This window comes from Pipistrellus kuhlii, unplaced genomic scaffold, assembly GCF_014108245.1.
Source record: "Pipistrellus kuhlii isolate mPipKuh1 unplaced genomic scaffold, mPipKuh1.p scaffold_m20_p_19, whole genome shotgun sequence".
Taxonomy (NCBI): domain Eukaryota; kingdom Metazoa; phylum Chordata; class Mammalia; order Chiroptera; family Vespertilionidae; genus Pipistrellus; species Pipistrellus kuhlii.
In genome coordinates, this window is record NW_023425504.1 from 16,876,440 (window position 1) to 16,898,427 (window position 21,988).

General features: G+C 38.5%; 2 protein-coding genes across 2 annotated transcripts in view; both read left to right on the top strand.

Moving 5' to 3' along the window:
- Positions 1 to 21,988, top strand: part of TENM1 (teneurin transmembrane protein 1) — a 938,436-nt gene that overhangs the window by 285,649 nt on the left and 630,799 nt on the right. The gene's annotated exons all lie outside the window — the stretch shown is intronic.
- Positions 930 to 1,307, top strand: LOC118721961 (jun dimerization protein 2-like; the record flags this gene model as incomplete). The annotated part of the gene is made up of 1 exon (XM_036443220.1): positions 930 to 1,307. A coding segment is annotated over one exon (378 nt), but the record flags the coding sequence as incomplete, so codon positions are not given.

Sequence of the window (21,988 nt, forward strand, 5' to 3'; positions counted from 1 at the left end):
TTCCCATCCTCTCAGGTACCCTCCACATAAAAGCCATTCCATGCAAATATATCATGTCCTAATGGGTGAATTCTAAACTGAATGAGTGTCATATCTAGGCAACCTAACTCCTGTTAGAAAAAGGACCTGGAAGAAGAAATTTAGGAATCACAAAGCCATCATGACCTGCTCAGTATCCAGAAATGCTGTCAAATACAGGCAGTCTGAGACCCTCCCAAACACCACCTGTGCTAAACCTGAGAACCAAGATATTTTCAAGTCCCAAAGTTGACAGGGGTAAGGCAGCAGGGGAGCAAAGAAAGCAGAACCAGCCAACTCAACCAAAGATGCAGGAGCCTAAGATAAAGCAGAGAAATGCCCCGGCCACGATGCTCTCCCACAGACATGGTGCCCACACTCAGCTCGGGGGACAGGATGTGTACATGCAGAATTTAAAGCCACTGGCAGGAGGGAAATTTGAAGTATGCCTAAAAATTTTTTGTACATGTCCCATAATCCTGAAGCAGAGTCAGAATCAAGAAGTGAAGTCTTACCTCAGTGCTGGTGTGTTTAAAATTATCTAAAAATAGAAGTTCCATCACTAAGTCTACTGCCATGTTTGGCATGGATGGGAGGTGTGAAGAGGACTTCCAGGGCAGCCCTATAACCTTGGGGCTGACAGTGGTTCTGGAAAGGGAGACAATGCAGCATTTCCAGTGTACAAAGAGCTAGCGCTGCAAACCTTGGCCTATTCAGAAGCTCAGTGCTGCTGGAAGTTGCTGGCCCCGCCTTCTCCAGCCATGCAGAGAAAGGCTGAGAGAGGAGAGGCGGATATGGTGGCTCCAATGGTCCAAATCCTGTCATTGTCTCTCTTACCTAGCCTCTGCACCCTCCAGGACAGCCTCAGTACTGTGCAGAGGAGGCTTTGGAGAAGGTAGTGGTGAGCCCCTTTGCAGTTCCTGGAGGTAAAACTGGGCCTAAGGCCTCAACAGGTGAAAAGTAAGCTAGATGAGGAAGAGGAGCGGAGGAAAAGGTGCTGGGAAAAGAACAAAGTGGTGGCAGCCCAATGCTGGAACAAGGAGAGGATGGAGCTTCTGCAGCGTGAATCTGAGTGGCTGGAGCTCATGAATGTGGAGCTGAAAACTCAAATGGAGGAGCTGAAGCAGGAAAGGCAGCAGCTCATCCTGATGCTCAACCAGCATCACCCCACCTGCATCATCAGTACCGACAGCATTGAGACCCCTGACTCAGAAGGAAACCCACTCCTGGAGCAGTTGGAGAAGAAGTGGCCATGGGCTGGGAGGAGGACGAGAAGGAGGAGGAGATGAGAGGGTGAAGAAGGAGGGTCCCACAGGGCTCTTCATTGCTGCATGAAAAACTCTTCAATGAGGCTCAGCACAACCAGCACTGACCAGACTATTTTGTGAAACTCAGATCAGCCACACCAGGGAAGAAACACAGTCTCATGAAACCAGGAGCAAGCGCTGAGTCCTGAGGGGGGCCTGTTGTGCCTGGGGCCAGGCTTGCAGGAGGCAGGCATAGGCTCTGGGCTGGAGATATGCCCAACAAGGCAGCTGTGGGCACACTCATGCAAAGGACCTCTGAGCATCCAGGAAAAGCCATGAGTTGCAACCAAAATTTGGCTAAGGATGGAACTCAGAGTGCAACTGCAGTTGCCTCCTGCCCCCTGCCCTGACCCTAATCATGATGCAAGGCTGGAGAAGGGCGCAGTGTCAGGCCCATTACTATATACAAGCATCATCACCAACATATGAGCAATGCATTGTACTGTGACATCACTCTCCAATAGCAATTGTTCACCTCTATTTTAATCTTATGGGACTGTATATGCAGTCCATCATTGATTAAAACATTGTTATGTGGAAACTACTGCTCCCCCCCCCCAAGGAATTTTTAATCAATAAGAAACAAATCTATTATCCTGAACCAATCAGACAATTAAAAAAATAACTGCCACTTTTGAACTTTAATGTGTACAGGAATTTTCAGATTGTGCAGAACAATGCAAAACTTGATGTTAGTGTAAATGCTTGAATTAATCATCCAGAGTTCATAGTCCTGTAGGTGTTCTAAAATTCTGGTGAGTGGAATGTAAAAGAAGTTAGGAAGTATACAATATTAGCTGAAAATTGAATTAGTGTCTTTTAAGGCAGCTTCATAGAAAAAATTTAAAAAGTATTTTAAAAATTTTATTTTTTGAGAGAGAGGAAGGGAAAGGGAAAGATAAATACATCCATCAGCTGCCTCCCACGTGCCCTCTTCTGGGGATCCAGCAGGCAACCCAGGCATGTGCCCTGACTGGGAATCAAACTGGTAACTTTTCAGTACCCAACCAAATGAGCCACACTGGCCAGGGCTAAACTTTTAAATTTAAGAAAAGCTTTGTGCATGTGATGGAAAGCTTGTGGATAATATATATCAATCATAATTTCAACTTAACTGCTTTCATTTTTATGAATTTTCATTTATTCCTTTTTAGGTGTTTTACTTAGTGTTTTTAATGCACAGATCTGCTTTGGCTTAGTTATAAACAATAAGGTATATTTATTTTTCCACCACTTAACATATCATAAGCATATTTTCAAGTATTTACATAATTTGCCTTTACTTTTAATGGTGGCATAATTGAAATCAAGTGGCTGTATCAAAATAGAACTATTTACCTACTTTAACCTATTGGATTTCTTCCCCAGTATTTTGAATTCTCTAAAAAAAATGTTTAGATGAACACCTATTTCCAGTATATAACTTTTCTCATTATATTGCACTAAAGGCCTGATGCACGAAATTCATGCAAGAGTAGGCTTTCTTTTCCCCAGCTTCCCTTTGGCACCCATGACCAGGGCTACCCTTGCAGCCCTGGCTTTGTTCAGAAGGTTGTCCAGAAGGATATTCCATCTAATTAGCATATTATGCTTTTATTATTATAGATTCTTTAATTAAGGTAGGTTAATATAGTGAGGTTATAATCATAAGTTAAATAGGAAAGCCATTGGATTTAAACAAAAAATTGGTTAACTATAGAGATTTTGTGATCATGGACATCCTGTTGGAATTTCTTATATGTTGAAGATGGCATTTAATATAGTTATCATGGGATCTCAATTTTGCATTCAAAATATATCTTGAGCAACAGGTAAGGCAGAGTATAGCAGAAACTTAGGCAAATGTTAGACCTTTCAAGGTCATGGATTTATAAGGAACCCAGGTCTAGAAAAAGAATGTAGTGAAGGCATGGGGGGGCTGCATATGCTGTTAAATTCATTGAAGAGTGAGAAGGTATGTAACAGCTTAAGAAGTTCCATTGCTGAGAGATCTGAGACACATCTATTGGGAGGATCCTTGTTTCATAGAAAAGTCATTTAAATATTCTCTAAGAATTCAAAGCTGCAAACAATATGGTTGCTTCGAAGGTTATTGAGCATTAAATTGGCTTGTATTCAGAGGGAAGCATTCAAGTATTTCATAGGAAAATGCCTCAAAGAGAATGTTGTCTGATCAAGTAAATCCTAGTACAGAAGCCTCCACGCTTGAAAGAATCATGGCTTTCAAATTTTTTCCTCAGCATAAGGTTTAGTTATTATATGATAGTGACAACTCTATTTCATTTCTTAATTAAGAGGAAAAAGGTCACCCTGACCATCATGCTCAGAAAGATTCATGAAAAAAGTCAAAAGTAAAAGTGCTATGATACCATTGGACTAGCCTTTTTCACATAAATTGCATACCTTAATATTTCATTTTCATTTACAAGGAAAAAGGGATATAAGAAAGAAACATGAAAGAATTTCTTATTTAACATATATAAGATTTTGAGTCCAGCTATTATTAATATTGTTATTGTAAAAATTAACAGTGATTACCTCTTTTTATGTTTTCCCCTGTGTCAGCTTGTACACCATTCTTTCTAACTTATATCCTGATTATGATTAGAGACTGCAAACTTTAATTAGCAGATTCTCCCCACACACACATACACACACACAACTGGCACTGCAGTTCAGTATACTTGATGTGCCACATTTAATTTTCAGTGCTTTTTAAAATGATGTTTGAGTTGTGATGTTGTGTAGAAATATCAGGGCTCCTGACTTGTCAACCTCATTATGCTGTGCTCCAGTGACTGCTTCCCAAACATTAATTATATTGCACAGAGACCATGTCTATTGTTTTTCGTTTTTTTCCCCTTTAAACTATGAACTGTAAATTGCTTTAAAAATTAAATGCAGCTAATTAGTGTTTAGAATATTCTCTTAATTAAACACAGTTGGAGGTCCAAGTTATGTAGTATATGAAACACTGACAGCATTGCCAAAAGATAGCCCACACCCTGTTCATTTTCTGTGACAAAGTTGGTAAATGATTACTGCTCATGCCACATTTGTCAACCTGTGTGTATTCTGATGTCAAAATACCTTAGAGATATAAATGACTACTTATCTCTAAGCATAGTGGTGTCACCCATGTGTTAGTCACACTTGCTCATGAGTAAGTGCTTTAAAGGTGACACTGCATCAAAGAAAGCTATAGTGGGCCTAGTGGGTGTTTCAAAAGTCCATGTTTTGGTGGTGATGTTTTTATAAATTCAGCAGGATTGAAGAATCAGATGTCCCACTTAATCTATAAATAATATGCTTTGTACCACTTCCAGAGAATGGGAATTCAGTAAACAATACTTAAATATAAAACTATAATGAATGAAGTTTACTTTGAATATCCAGTTTATACTGTTCTTCAGGGTTATCATGAGAGATGTCTATGATGGTACTATCTGAAGCTCCAATCAATAGACATTTCCTGGTGACAGTGTGCCAGAACCCAGAATGTTGACTGTAATTTAAATGCTTTGTTGAAGAAGAAAGAGTCAGAGTCTGTTAGTGTCGGCATTTTTAACATAGATATTTGAAACAAATACCAAGTAAGACTCAGTGGAAAATAAAGTTCTAGATATACTAATTTATTTTCAGCAACTATTATTTTAATTTTCACCCCATAATATTTTACCATTGATTTTTAGAGAATGGAAAAGAGAGAGAAAGACAGAGAAATATTAATGTGAGAGAAACACATTGATTGGGTGTCTTGACCAGGGTGTGCCCACTCAGGGAGGAGCCTGCAACCCATCCAAGGTAGGAGATATATGCTCTTGACTGGAATGTGCCCTTAGGTCTGACTATCCACTGATCCAAACCAGCTAGGGCCTTTTTTATTAACTTGAAACCAATAGCTTCTCAGGACTACTCCAGCATTGGCAAAGGGGGAAAGAGCCCTAGCTTTGTATCATTAAATCCAACTAGAGGAATTGCATATTAACACATGAATACTACAATTAATAAGAAGTACCAAATTCTCAACCTATGCAGTAGTGTTAATTCATAGGTTCAAGCAACTGATGATGTGACACTCAGTCCCTCTGAGACATGTAGAAGGGAAAAAGTTTATCTAGGGATGAGCTCAGTTCTCTTTACTTAATATTAAATCCATAGAAGATATTCTGTGAGGATTTAGGTCCATCCTGTCTCTGCCCTGAGGCTTGAATAATCAAGTCCAGCTAGAACTCTGCTCCATAAAACCAGGGGTTGCTGGAGTACTTTGGCTTTGGAGACTTAAAGGAAAGCCCATTCTACACAAGGTATCATCCTTAACAGTCTCCTGTGGGGCCTAAGTTTTAACACGAAATTAATACCTTTAGTCAAAGATGTTTAATTTCCAAAAGACCTCTAAAAATTAATTTCTTCTGAGAAGAATAAGTCATTTCATTCTGATTAGTCATTAATCACTTTGAATAAATTGTTGACAGGTAGACATCTGGTAAAGACATGAGAAAAAGGGACATATAGATTCAAGTAACCTTTGATGAAGGATAGGAAAGAGGGATAGATTTAGAGTAGGAATGAAGGAAAGGTTCTATAGTAGGATTTTTATTCAGTTTGGAAGCAGCAAAAAGACTCTGAGATTCTGAAGGGGAAGAGATTTCCTCCGTGTGTGTGTGTGTGTGTGTGTGTGTGTGTGTGTGTGTATGTGTATGTGTATGTACATGATTGAGAGAGAATGTAGTGATGTTAAAGAAAAACTGCAACTAACATTTGTAATCTGTGAGGATTGGTAAATTATTATTCAAGAGCATTGTTATCTTGAAAATTTTATTACTTGAAATCCTTTCATTTTCTTGGTGTTATTTCATGTCTCTGTCAAATTTTCTCATCATTTTTTTATATGCATTATCCCCTTTTCAAAATTTTGCTCCATTTCAGTCTGATTCAGTGAGACACTATTGTGTATTATTGTTCAAGTTTGGGTTGGTGACTTTCTTAACCTAATCTACTTACCCATGACTCATTAAATGAGATGTATCTACAATATTATATATATGTGTATAGTTCAAGCAGTATGTTAGGTATTTTACTTGCTCTGAGATATAGGCAGTTGAGTAAGTTACCAAAGCTATTTTAGCCTCTATTTTCACACCAATAAAAGGAACAGTAAGATGCTAATGAGTTAATGACAACAAAGATGCAGTCAGCATTGAGGAAATTAGTACTTCCTGTGTGACCCTCACTAGAACAAGAACTTTACATATTTTAAAACTAGAGGATCCCTTAGCATGGCCTGCACCCTCTTGCAATCCAGGACCCATCAGGGTATGTCAGACTTGTCAGACTGCCAGTTTGTGCCTGATTCCCAGGCCTGCGGGCCAAAGCCAGCAGTCTGATATCCCCTGAGGGATATAGTATTGCCCAAAGCAGTAGGCAACCAGGCCTGGGCCAGATGCCACACAGCTCCTGCTCCCACTCAGCCTGGCCCCACTGCATCTGCCTCCACTGCTGCTCAGTAGTGCTGCTGCAGCTGCGCTCACTAGCCATGAGCCCAGCACCCGGCACCCATCAGTCAGCTGAGCAGTGCTCTCACTGTAGGAGTGCACTGACCATGAGGGGGGAAGCTCCTGCACTGAGCGTCTGCCCCCTGGTGGTCAGTGAGCGTCATAGTGACTGGGCAACCAGTTGTTTGGTTGTTCGGTTGCTTAGGCTTCTATATATCTGGATGGTATGCGATTATAATGTTAGAATATGTTCGTTGTAAAAAAGGACAATAAAAAGAAACAGTAAAAAGTTGCCTTTTGTGCCACCATCTAATAACCAAGTTATTCCATTTAACAATTGATACTTTGATACTGTACTTACACTTTTTGCTATAAAGTGCATCCAATAAATCTTTTGTTAATTCTTACATCAATGTTGTAAGTAGACATTGTCTTTACAATTTTATAGGAAGTTAAGCAAATGGAAGAGCTAGTCTGTCTGACTCACATGCTCTGTCCCATATTTTGCTTCTCATTTTTTTTGTAAGAGAAGTAGTCAAGGACACATACTTCTGTACTCCAAACAAACTCATCCCCTGTACAAACTAACTTCCAGTATGGAGTCATCTGAATGTGAGACAAGCTGTGTTAAATGGAGAAGATTGGTCATGTCAGCTGGAGGAACAAGTCAACCATAGTGACAGTGGTATTTCTAACAATGATTAGATCTTTTGTAAAGACCCCTGTCTCACACAGTGAACCCCTCTTCTTAAAAATATGGTCTTCTTTCTAAATTGGTATTTTCCCTTTTAGTTTCTACTGAACTGTTAGCAAAGGTTCTTGTAGCAAAGCAACAATTTCTTGTTCTTAAATATTTACACAAGAAAGGATGAAATAGTACTATTTGCAACAATATAGATGGACCTTGAGAACATTATGCTAAGTGAAATAAGTCAAATAGAAAAAAGCTAAGAACCATATGATTTCACTCATATGTGGGATATAAAACTGAAACTCCTGGACACAAACAGCAGCATGGCGGTTGCCAGAGGAAAAGGGATGGGGGGAAAAGGGGGTCCTAATGTAAGGTGACAGGAGAAGATTTGACTTGGGTGGTGGGCACACGGTGCAATATACAGATCATGTAACATAGAAATCCACACCTGAAACCTTTTTCATGTTGATCAATGTCACCCCAATCAACTTAATAAATATAAAATTTAAAAATTTTTTTTACAGAGATACCTTCTTTAAATAGCCCATGGTACCTTTCTCCCCAGTATCTCCCTTCCCTGCTGGAGGTGAGGTTGCCTTACTTGCAATGATCAGATCTTTTTTTTTTTTTTTTTTTTTTACCAAACTAATGGGCAAAAAAAAACCATACACAAAACCCCCCCCAGTACCCATGGTAAAAAAGGTGCAAAATATTATTCTGTACTAGTGGCCCTGTGCACAAAATTTGTGCATTGGGGGGGGGGGGGGGCATTAGCCCAGCCTTCATCCTCTCCAATCCGGGACCCCTCAGGGGATGTCTGAATGCTGGTTTAGGCCCAATCCCCGGATCACAATTTTATATCACTGACTCCTAATCGCTCACCTGCCTGATTGCCCCTCACTTCCTCTGCATGCCAGCTTGATCATCCCTAACTGCCCCCCCCCCCGCCCCAGCTGGCCTGATCATCCCTAACTGCTCCGCCTGGGGCCTGGTCACCACAAACTGCGCCCCCCACCAGCCTAGTTACCCTTTGCAGCCTTTTTGTTCAGTCATTTGATCATCCCCCACTAATGCCCCTCCCTGCCTGGTCATCCCACGCAAACTTCTTGTTTAGTCATTTGGTCTTCCCTCACTAACCCTCCTGCTGGCTTGGTTTCCACACACAACCTGCTTGTTCAGTCATTTGGTCATTCCCTCACTAACCCCTCTGCTGACTTGGTTGTAGGTAGCCATATTGTGAGAGCATGATGGTCAATTTGCATATTACCTCTTTATTATATAGAATAAGAGCACATAGCTACTTCTGCCCTACATTCTTAGTATTCTTCATCCACTTTCTGATTTAACTTTTCTGAGCATTATTTTCATTATCTGAAATTATAAATCCTTATTCCACTGCCATAGATAAACCTAAGAGTCAGTTGTAATCCTAGTTTTTATGAGCTGATAGGGACATCCAGATGACAACCTAGAGTCCTTCTCCATAGTGGATAATCTGGATAGTTTATACCCACAAATGGGTCAAGCATATTGCATTTAATGTTCCATCAAGTCATGCCAAGTCCATGCTCTCATGGGTTTAGATTTCAGAAGAAAGGGCTAGGAGGTTGTGCATTTCCTAGCATGTGGTATGCCTCTTAGTGAAATGAACGACACTTTGCAGACCAAAAGCTGGCATGAAACATACCTTTGATTTCATCAGCAAGCATGCCATATGTCACAGAATTCTTCTGCTTCCTCCCTGTTATTTCATTTTGAGTGCCTCTTTTCTGCACATGGCTTTTGGTTGCAGATACGCAAAATGGATAGTACAATTGATTGCTGTAAATAACTTCAATTTAATTTGGCCTAATTTATTTTAATTATTACCAAATTAATTGTATTCTAAGTTTGATATTCTTTATGGGAGGCAACATGTTATATTGAAAAGAGCACTAGACTAGGAGTAATGAAACCTGGGTTCTTATCAAAGGTCTATTACTGCCTTACTATTTTTACAAATATTTGAGGTTCTGTTTTCCTGTCTGAAAGTGGGATTAATAATATCCTCCCAATGTGCTATGTCAGAGGGGGGTGTATGCATATAAACTTCAATACTGTATGTTAAATTCAAACATTTGAAAATGTCTACAAGTGCTTTGCAAAATATGAATTATTAATATATACCATCTAATAGATGGCTGGATAGCCACACATCTGAATGAACATAGAGCAGAAAGCAAAGTCCAAAATTGAAGTTTTTTATACAAAAGTTAGTATTTCTATTTTTCTGATGAAAAATAATATATCCTCAAAGTAAGAAATGAAGAAAATATAAAGGAAATAAAAACAATGCATATAAAATACACACAAAAATCCTATATAGCAAAAGGCTAATATGCAAATAAACCAAACAACAGATCAACTGGAATAGCCGAACAACCAGTTGTTATGATATGCGCTGACCACCAGGGTGTGTGTGCAGAACATGGTGAGTGTTGGCTGCGGTAGGATGTGGAACAGGTGAGTGGGGGTGTCAGTTGCTGTCATTGGGGCGAGTCTCTGGTGGTTACTGAAAATTCTTTGTTCCCTGCACCACAGTCTACCTGGTGCTTGCACCTGCTGCCAGCGCTGGCCCCACTTGCACCTACTGCCAGCACCAGAGCCACTGCTTGCACCTGCTGCCAGTGCCTGGTGCCAGTTCCGATCACTCAGCATCATCAGTGGGTGCAAGTGGTGGCTGCCACTGATTGCCCTTGAGGGCTTCTCCATCTACCCCTGCTCCTGAGGGATGATTGGGGTAGCAGCCTCTACTAGCACCTGCTGACAGTGCCAGCCCCACTGTATCTGCTGCTGCTGGTGGTCCTAATCACTCTGTGCTGTCAGTGGGTGTGAGCAGGCCTGACGCCATCAGCGTGTGGGAGTAGCAGTGGTGGGAGCTAGACTGCCAGCAGATAGAGGACTGGGGGCCATGGCAGGAGGGCTGGGTGGGGGCATGGATGATGTGCCGAGACCCACCCCTGTGCCTATCATAGCTTTGTGGCCCACAGTTCCTTTTAAGATGCATGAATTCTTGCACTGGGCCCCTAGTATAATCACACAATACCCCACACCAGTGTGGGGGTAAAAGTGGGTTTATAGTTGTGAGTATGTGAAACACAGACATTCTTCTTGTATTATTATTTACTAATTATTATATTATTTTCCATACAAACAACTGTAAACCCACTTTTACTCCAACCAGTATTTTGATCTATTTCCTTTCAGTGTTTAAATTTTGTTCAAATAATTGGTAATAAACTTTTATGTATGAGGCATACTGCTTTTCTGATTAAAAATTAATAAAAGCTAATTAAGGAGAATTTAATAGAAAGTTGAAGTTCTTTGTAATCACCCTTTGTTCCCATGAAACTAATTTTAACAATTTTTCATTATTAATTCAGTTTTATATCTTTTATTTAATATTGTACCATGTGTGCCCTACATTGGAATAGGAACTTAACCTAATATATCAAATTATCAACAATTTCTAAAAACTGTTTTTGTTTTAACTTTTTATTATCTAAAAGTTTAAACATATAAAAGAAGAGAGCATGATTGAATGAACCCCAACACTCACCCATCATATAACTTCAACAATTTTCAAGGCATGGGAAATTTTACTTCACTTACCTCCCCACTCAATTCCCTCTCTTACCTACCAAAACTTTTAGAAATAAGTTTAAGATATATAATTTTATCAATAAAACTTCAGCATCTGATTATAAGATGTGAAGACTCTCTTTAGCCTAACTATAACTATAATACCATATTTCACCTTAAAAATAAACAATACATTTTAATATAATCAGATATGCTGTACTTTTCCAAATTTCCCAGACTATCACATAATGTATGTGTAGTTTTTTATTTTTTTATTTCTTAGTCCGAATGAGAATCCTAGAAAGGTATACATATTATAATTTGTAGATGTACTCATTACATCTCTTTTAGTCTGTATATTTCCCTTTCTACTATTTTTTTTGCAATTTATTTGTTGAATCTAAATATTTTTCCTATACAATTTGCATCCCTATTGCATTATTTGATTCATTTCTCTGTTCTGGTACTTCCTATAAATTGGATGTTAGATCTAGATATGGTTGCTTAATAGAAATACAATGCAGGACACATAGATATTTTTTAAATTTTGGAAGCCACAAAAAGGAAAAAAAATAAACAGGTGAAATTAATTTTAATAACATATTTTACTTAACCTAATATATCAAAATATCCTGTTAATATATAATCAATATAAAATTATTAACAAGAATTTTTACATTGCTTTTTTAATATTGTCTTTGAAATATTAAGCAAAACCTCACAAATCCTAATATATAACCTGTCTATAAATTTTTGCCATTGATAGATCAGTGATTTAGGCAGGTTTTCTGGCTATGTCCTACTGAGTATCCATTTCTTAAAAATCATCTATGAATTATAAAACTTGACAAGTTGACAAAAACAACCCCTTATGCATTCTGGAAATCAACCAAAAGCCTACAAAAATCCAACAATCAGTTATACTTGAATAAACTATTTTACTTTGGGTAATAAAAGTGGGAATATATGGTATTTTTGCCTGCAGATGCTCATAACCCACTCCCTCAGATTGATCAATTCTCATGGTGGGGCAGGATTAAGAACTGTAGCTGAACTATCATGGTAGGTGGTTCACTTGATGTGGAGAGTTGCATGATGCCCTTGTCTAGTGACACTGTTGGTAGAAGTGACCAACTTGGTGAAGTTGGGCCAGTAAGAAGGGCCAACAATTCTGCTAACTTCAGGTTGTGAAAACATATTCCTAAGACTGTGCACATATGCAGCAGACAGTGGAGACTTGAGAGGGCTCAAGCCAGCCACACACTCTGGCAGTGCACAGAGGAGATATATAAAGGCTCAATGGAAAATAAAAGTTATGGCAAACTTAAAAATGGTATGAACTTTGAATGTGCTCCCTTTCTCACACACAGATCTACTGGCAGAAAATAAAACCCTTACAGGCTTGAGATGGTTTAGCACAATCTCTGTACAATCATTGACCACAAAACTACAAAGAGAGTTCACTATTAGTAAGCCAGGCTTAAAATAAAAGAATATAGCTGAAATCGGTTTGGCTCAGTGGATAGAGTGTAGGTCTGTGGACTGAAGGGTCCCGGGTTCGATTCCAGTCAAGGGCATGTACCTTGGTTGCGGGCGCATCCCCAGTAGAGGGCATGCAAGAGGCAGCTGATCGATGACTCTCACCAATGTTTCTAACTCTCTATCTCTCTCCCTTCCTCTCTGTAAAAAAATCAATAAAATATATTAAAAAAAATAAAAGAATATAACAAAAATCCTGATATATAATTAAAATGTCCATTTTTCTACAAAAAAAAGAATTATACAAAAAAAATTAAGAGAGCATGACACACTCAGGAAAAAAAAAGTCAATTTGAACTGTCTCTGTCTCTTGATGTAGTAATTAGCCAACAGGTCTTCAAAGCAACTATTATTATGTTCAAAAAAGGAAAGGAAACCATGAATACAGACTTAATGGAAAGAATGACAAAAATGAACAAAGTAGTGGTTTTGAAGAAGGAAGTAGGAATTATAGAAAGAACAAAATGGAAATTCTATGATTGGAAAGCACAATAATTGAAATGTTCACTACGGAACTCAACAGCAGATTCAGGTTGGGAGAAAGGGTTTGGTAACTCGAATGTTTAACATATAGAAATTGTCCATTGTGAAGAACAGTCAGAAAAAAAATCAAAGAAGAATGAACAGAGCCACAGGTACATGTGGGGCAGCAACAAAAATATCAACATATTCATAATAAAAGGACTCCCAGAAGAAGAGATGAAAAAGAAAGGCCAAATATCCTTAGCAAAAATATTTTCAAATTTAACACAACATGTAAAAAAGGATTATATTCAGAAGTAAAGAAGATATGAAATACTGACACATGTCACAACATGGATGAACAAGAACATTATAAAAGTGTTATGAAAGAACTCAGATGTAGAAGACCACATATTGTATGATTCCACTTGCAGAAAATGTACAGAATAAGCAAATCCATAGAGACAGAAAGTATATTGGAATTATCTTTAGGGTGAAAGAATTTTTTAAATATGGGTGGTGGTCATGGTTTTATAACTCTATAAATGTACCCCATATCTTTGAATTTTACATTTGAAATAAATGAATTGTATATTATGTAAATGATACTTCAATAAAGCTATTTAATAAAGAAATAGTAAATAAACCAAGACTAAAACAAAAATATCAGTAACATTGACTCCCTGAGTAACATTTTTCAAAACAATAGGTAACCTAGAATCGATACATTTATAATTTCAAATTTTATTAATTGACAATGGTAATTATAAAATACTTTACAATTGACATGGTATTTTCATATATATTATTTAGTGAGAATATTTCTGCCAGCACTCTGAGAGAGGCTGCCATTTGGCCTTTATTATGCAAAGGAAGAGAGGTTAGCTGATTTATTCAATGTCATACAGTAAGTGGCACAAGATGGGCCCAATCTCAGACTTACTGACTTCAAGTTCCATGACCTTCCTACTACATTATTCCAACCTTGATTCTCTATGGAGGCAACCCAGTTGTAATTATATTGTATTACTCCCTGTAGGTGAATATGGAAACTTAAGATATTAGAAGAGGGAATCACAAAGGTGAAAATTGCATTGCGATCTGTGCTGTGTTCTTACTGTGTATTATTGGTAGGAAGCTGAGGAAGTCTAGTAAATTTCCTCCTTGTGTCCTGGAATGGGGCAGAGATCTGTATCAGACTGATCACACATTGACCCAGCAACACCAAGTCAATTAAAATATCTTTTCTTCTGCGGTGTCCAGTAAATGCAAATCATGGTAGACAAGAGTAATTGTGTTGCAGACCCACACTTGGTAACCTTGCAGAATACTCATGTCTTTATAGTTTCATTGGTTTCACTCATAGCATTTTGGGACCCTTCCACTCAGGTCTTAATTTCCTCTTTTCTGGGCCTCTTTATGTCATCCTTGCCCAGAAAGCTTATTTTGTTACATAAGCAATGCAAAATACCTTTTAGATGCTGTGCAAGCTCTAGAGGCTACTTGATCTCCTTCTAAGCTGCAACCTTAAAGTCTTGCCTGAGTTTTCCACTCTGGTTCCTTCTACTTCTTCTGAGTCTTATATCAGAGAATCTGTGACCCTTGTATGGCAAAGAGATTAAGCATATAGGCTCTGGAGCTGGGCCTTTTTTATTTGAATTCTAATAGCTCTATCAGCTGTGTGATCTTGGTAAAATTACCTAACCTTTTCATGTCTCTGGTTTTTTTTTTTTTTTTTTTTTTTTTTTTTTTTTTTTTTGTCATTTGTTAAATGAGAAAAATACCTAATTATGAAATTTTCAAGAATTAAATGCAATTATGGCCGAAACCGGTTTGGCTCAGTGGATAGAGCGTCGGTCTGCGGGCTGAAAGGTCCCAGGTTCGATTCTGGTCAAGGGCATGTACATTGGTTGCAGGCACATCCCCAGTAGGGGGTTGTGCAAGAGGCAGCTGGTCAATGTTTCTCTCTCATCGACGTTTCTAGCTATCTATCCCTCTCCTATCCTCTCTGTGGAAAATCAATAAAATATATATTAAAAAAAAGAATTAAATGCAATTATGGATGTAACATTCTTAGAGTTGTTGAATCTTCTTTCTAGTCCTTTTAATTAAGCAAGTTGACAATTGAACTTATATTGGGGGCTTTCCTATGGCACTTGTATGTTTAAAAAATTCAATCATATTATTTTCATGTGCTAGCTATAGAAGCCCTGTGAGGTTCATAGGATTAATGATATTAAATCTCCCTCCCCTTTATAGATAAGAGAATGGTGGCACACTGCTTTATCACAAAGCCTGGTCTAGAACTTACATTTTAGGATTCTCTCATAGGGCTCTTTGTAATATGACCTGCTGCCTTTTCTCTAGTTAGGTTTTACCAAGAAAATCAAAATACTTAGTTCAAACCTCTGCAACCAATTATTAACCTGTTTCTACCTTTACAATTAAGTCATTTAAGGGTCTACTTCTTTGTATCGTAAGTTAAGTTAATTTGGTTAGCTACTTTCTCTCTCTCATATTTAAGATAATTGAAAATGAAGTTCAAGTAGTAAGCAATAAAAATATTTCTGCTCCCAGCTGTTATGCATGAAACTTGAGAGGGTTATAGGTAAAATGTAGATTTGACTGAACTAATGGAGAAGATGGATGGCAATAGAGAGCTATGCTAATGCTTGTTATTTGCAAACTAGAAGAAAGTGATATCTTTGGTTGTTCAATACCATATTTAAAGCTTATAACGTTTCAAGATAGCATATTAAATTTGATGCTACATTTTGGATAAGTATGTTAATGCTAAAATTACTATGGAATGTACAAAACCCCAGTGGATTCATTGTAAAAAAATGAATTGAATGTGATTGTTTACTTGGGAAATAAGCAGCTATTGTTCTTCTCAAAAAAGTAAAAAAGCTTTTTATACATTGAGCTACCTTCAATTTTCTTGAAAATTGTTTCCCATATGAATAGTTTAGCTCATTTACATAATCCACCACAAAGGATATTGAGAAGTTATAAGAGAAAGATAATTTGAAATTACTTTAGAAAGTTGTTTCAGTTCCAAAAGAGATGTTGTGATAAAGGTAGTTGTCACTGCAACTTAGGGATGCATTATTATTTTAAAATTACTAAGGGATAGAGATGTTGTAGGTACTTATACAATTTAAAAAAAAATCACTATCTCAGTGAATTTGAAATATAAACCATAGATTCTGGACTCTGATTTTGGCATGCCCTTAGCTGTTGCCATTTATCTATTGGATATTATTAAATACTCAGTAAACCTTTAACATAGGGGAAACTCTGCTCAGCCAGAAGCCCTAAGCTGGGCTCATGGCTGGAGAGCATAGAGGCAATGGCAAGAGCCTCTACTGCCTCCACGACAGTGCTAAGGATGTCCAACTGATGGGGAGTGGGCCTAAGGCATTAGTTGGAAATCCCCTGAGGGCTTCTGGACTGTGAGGGGGCACAGTCTGGGCAGAGGGACTCCCCCAAGTGCATAAATTTTGTGCACTGGGCCTCTAGTGTGTGTGTGTGTGTGTGTGTGTGTGTGTGTGTGTGTGTGTGTATGTGTATGCCTAAGCGACCATTACAACTGAACTACTGGTCACTATGATGCGCACTGACCACCAGGGGGCAGACACTCAATGCAGGAGATGCCCCCTGGTGATCAGTCCTCTCCCATGGCCCATTTCCTGTGGCTAGCCAACCTCCCAAGGTCCCTCCCCTGGCAGCTGGCCAACCTCCTGCAGTCCATCTCAGCTGGCCGGCCCTGATGGCCCCAATTAGGACTGGTTGAGATGGCCCCAATTGGCCCTGGCCAGGCCGAGGGACCCCACCCATGCACAAATTTGTGCACCTGGCTTCTAGTTTGTGTGTGTGTGTATCATGAGACACCACTTTACACCTGTTACAGTGGTCATTATCAACAAAACATAATAAAATAAAATTATGTTCTAGGCCCCAAGAAGTTTGTGAAACTTGTGTGTGTGTTGAAGGAAGTACTTTGAAGTCCAGATCACTAAGCAGCACTGGAGAACACTAAATGGGAGTAAACGTTCAGAGTAATTGGTCTAGAGTTCTGGCTGTTAAGTTTCTTTTAAAAACAACTTCCAGGTTAGAGTTTCTTTGTGGAATCTAGTGACACCAGCAACTTTTCTATTCACTTCTTTTTTCTCTCTCTCCATTTGCCTCATGTGCCCCAGCATCAGTATTTATAAAAAATGTTTGGAGTTTTTATCCAAAAATAATAAGAACAAAGGATAAAAGCAGTTAGAAAAACAACAGAACATGTACAAAAAGAGTTGTGAGATTAATTAATTATCACTCTTTAGTTGTGAAATTAAGTGACTTATATGTTTCTCTTTCAAAATGGACTAAAGAGCCTGCATAGGCACCAGGAGGACATCCTCTCTAGCTGTTCTCAGAATTGAGTCATACCAGTTTTTTTTATATTTTAAATAAATCTTTATTGTTCGAATTATTACACACAAGTTTCACAAACTTCTTGGGGCCTAGAACATAATTTTATTTTATTATGTTTTGTTGATAATGACCACTCTAACAGGTGTAAAGTGGTGTCTCATGATACACACACACACAAACTAGAAGCCAGGTATTCCTCTTTCCCACTCTCCTCCCTATAGCTGCCCTCCACCTGATTCCCCACTCCACTCCATGCCTTTACCCCGCCCCCCCACTGTCTTCATCCACAGGTGTAAGAGTTTTGTCCAATCTCTTCACATCCCTCAGACCCTCTTCCCCCTGAGAATTGTCAGTCCACTCCCTTTCTATGTCCCTGATTCTATTATATTCACCAGTCAATTCTTTTCTTCAGGTTTTTTATTCACTTGATTTTTAGATTCACTTGTTGATAGGTATGTATTTGATGTCTTTTTGGTGTTCATAATTTTTATTTTTACTTTTTTCTTCTTCTTAAAAAATACCCTTCAGCATTTCATGTAATCCTGGTTTGGTGGTGATGAACTCCTTTAGCTTTTTATTGTAATGAAGCTCTTTATCTGACCTTCAATTCTGAATGATAGCTTTGCTGAGTAGAATAATCTTGGTTGTAGGTTCTTGCTGATCATTATTTTGAATATTTCTTGCCACTCCTTTCTGGCCCGTATAGTTTCGGTTGAGAAATCAGCAGACAGTCGTATGGATACTCCCTTATAAGTAACTGTTTTTCTCTTGCTGCTTTCAAGATTCTCTCTTTGTCTTTTGCCCTTGGAATTTTAATTATGATATGTCTTGGTGTGGCCCTCTTTGGATTCCTCTTGTTTGGGGTTCTGTGCACTTCCTGAACTTGTAAGTCTATTTCTTTCACCAGGGAGGGAAAGTTTTCTATCATTATTTCTTCTAATAGGTTTTCAATGTTTTGCTCTCTCTCTTCTTTTGGCACCCCAAAAATTCAGATGTTGGTATGCTTAAAGTTGTCCCAGAGGTTCCTTACACTATCTTCATATTTTTGGATTATTTTTTTCTTTTTGTTTTTCTGGTTGGATGTTTTTTGTTTCCTTATATTTCAGATCTTTGGTTTGATTCTTGGGGTATGTTGTTCTACAGTTGAGTTTCTGTATATTCTTTATTTCAGACAGTGTATGCTTAATTTCTGACTGGTCCTTTTCCATTGTTTTGGCCTTGTAATTAAGGTTCTTGAAGGTCTTTTCAAGTTTCTCGACGACTTTTAGAAGATTTTTGAGTAACCTTATAAATGTGGTTCTTAACTCTGTGTTGTCCAGTAGTTTGCTTTCCTCCATTTTTTTTTTTTTCATTTGTGACATGTTTCTGTGAATCTGCATTTTGGCTGCTTCCCTGTGTTGATGGAGTGGCTTTGTGTGATAGGTGACCTATTAATATAAGGGTCAGTGGCTCAGCATCCCCAATTACCTGAGGAGGATGCTATTGGTATACCCTTTGTGGGTTGAGTGCAAAGTCTTGGTGTAGTTTAGCCTTGATTGCTGTTGATACACTGGGAGGTACTGACCTCCAAGCCAATTGGCTATGAGGACCTATTGTGTCTATACTGGAAGAAATGCTGCACTGGAGACCTGCTTATGGTGTAAGCCTTGTTTCAGTGGGGCTTTGGTGCTCCCAAATGTGTCACTTATGGATGTGAGGAGTTGAAATCTGGTGTCTCACACTGACCACTAGGTAGACTGGCTTCTGGGTCTCCAATGGGGTGCAGGTCAGTTACTGTCTGAGGCCACCCAGCAAGAACTGCAGCGAGAATCAAAGTCCTCTCCTCCCTGCTTGGGGCTTGGAGGCTTTGGAACTTTCTGAACAGGGTTGCAAGTTTGTTAGGTTATGCTGTGATAAGGAAGGCCATTCATATGCAAAAGCAGCTTCTTGGAGTTTGGGTGGGCTTGCAGGTAGTGTGGGGTGGAGTGTCAGGGTGTCACCAGGCTAGGGTGTGGCAAACAGTGATGGCTGCTAGCCAGCTGTTCCAGTGCTTCCGACAGCGTCCCCGTGTCCTGTGTTCCGGCACAGCAAGCAACTATTCCTGTGTGCAGCTCTGCAAGGAAGTCACCCTCACTTTCTGACCTGATGGTAGACAGTCCAGCTTCTCCCTGTAGGAGTTGGAGTCCCCTGTTTCTCCCCCAAAACTGGATTTCAGAGAAATCGGGAGCTTGTCTCCCTTTGACTTGAAAAAAGCAAAGCCCACCACCAGCCAGGATCCACTGCCAGCCAAGATTGAGCGTGCCTCCCTTACCTCAGCTTTTCAGCACTTGTGCCCTGAATGCTCTTTTCTCTCTCCTTCTAGTTGTAGAATTTCCACTCAGCCAGCTTTCCCGTGGTTCTTGGTGATAGACATTTTGTCTTTTAGTTGTAGTTTTGATATTGTTGTGCAAGGCAGCTGTTTAGGTGTTTACCTATGCCGCCATCTTCCTGAGTCATACCAGTTTTGAAGAATTATTTTTCCTGGAAGGACCTTTTAATCTCCCATTGTAAGATTTTTTTTAAAAAAATGCTAATAGAACTATTAGCGTAAACAAATCCATGTGAACCAAAGTAGTAAGAAGAATTTCAACACTTGAGTGTTATCTCTTCCATATAATAGGATATCCTTGTACCACAAAAGTAGTCTACTTAGAAAGCCATCATTTCCTAGATAATCAGTTCCATATGTAGTACATAAAATTCTCAACCTCTCTCCTAAAACATAATGTTGTATTTCTCTTTTGATTTACTAAAATGTCATGGTTGCATTCATGAGACCAAGTAACTGGCAATTTCCATGACAAAGTCAAACTTTAGTGCCTTAGGCTTAATGTAACTATCTAGGCTCCTATCACACAACAATTAATTTTTTTAAACATTAGAATTCAGTCAAACTACAATTTATTTGGTGAATAACTTAAATGAAGTCCATCGAACAGCTGTTTGTAATTAGAAACTAACAAATTATTTTTAGAAAAATTCTCAATTATACCAAGTTTGTCATATGTTTCTAAAGCAACTGGTTTATGTCTGGACAGTGATTATGCTTTCCTAATATAATGTTCTTTCATCTAAAATGGTCAAAAATAAAAAGTGGAAAAAAAAACAAGCTATGGTAGATACTTTCAGCAAATACTATAAAGACTTGATTTGTTTGTTTTATTGCACCAGTATAGTTTAGTTTTAAAAAACTTACTAAGATCCCCAGTGGTTAAATGCACAATAGCCATAAATACTTTATGCAGAAGAAAGGAAATAGCACTAGCAAACACATGTAGGAAAATATTCAGCCTCGCTGATAAGCAAGAAGTGCAAACTAAAAGAATATATTTTTAATTATTTCAAATAGACATTAAAAAATAACACGCAAAGTTGTCAAAAGTACAGTGAGAAAAGATTGTTCCCACACATTGTCATGGCAGTGTAAATCTACCCCAAAGCTCCCAAATGTTCAAACTTATTGGTTCATTAATTTAACTTTGTGGAGTCCATCCTAAAGAAATAATAAAAATGTTGAAGGTGTTCATGTTATATTCATATTGATATGAACATTTTGGACTGGAACCAGGATTCTTTGTCTGCCAGAGTTGAAGGATGAATCCATGGACAGAGGGTAGTAGAGCAAAGGTGGAGATTTATTGAAGAACAAGTATAGACTCCCACATGGGGAGAGGGAAAGAGTCCCACAGAATGGACTCCCAAGTGGGGAGGGGGAAAGGGTCCCACAAACTTCCTTTCTCCATGGTTTATAATTGCTGTAGTTCTTGTGTCCTGATAGCCCCTCTGATTTGTCAATATTCCCTTTCCAATTGGTTACTATTAGTGAGTCCTGAACTCAAAGGTCAAATACCACATGGGACAAGTGATGCCCTCCTCCCTTATTGTTCTTTTCTTTCTGGGATTCCTTCCTTCTTTATTTTGTAAGCATACACCTTTTGGAATATAAAGGACTTCCAAGCCCTTGTCTTATGTAAATGCAACTATTGCTGCTCCCTGCACCTGGCTTCCTTGTGTTATGGAGATGTACCTTCTCCCAATCTATGGCCTTATGTTTGTTTGTTTGTTTTTCCCCATGGGCCCCAATTCTAAAAATCCCCGGAACCTGCTTATATCCCCCTAAAATTCCTGTTTCAATATTAATTTAGTTTAAGACTTTAAATGGGGAGGGAAAAATGAAAATACCCAATAATAGGGAATGGGCATGTAAATAGTACATCCACTCTGCACTGCTCTTAAAAATCACAGTTATAGAAATGGTGTAGAAACATGCAGAAAACATCTATAATGAAGGAAGTGTTAACGAAAAAAACCATTGAAACCTGTAAAGAATTTTTTAATGAGTTTATTTGAGCCAAAACTGTCGACAATTGCCGGGAAGCAAAACCTCAATGGATTGAGATAATGCTCTGAAG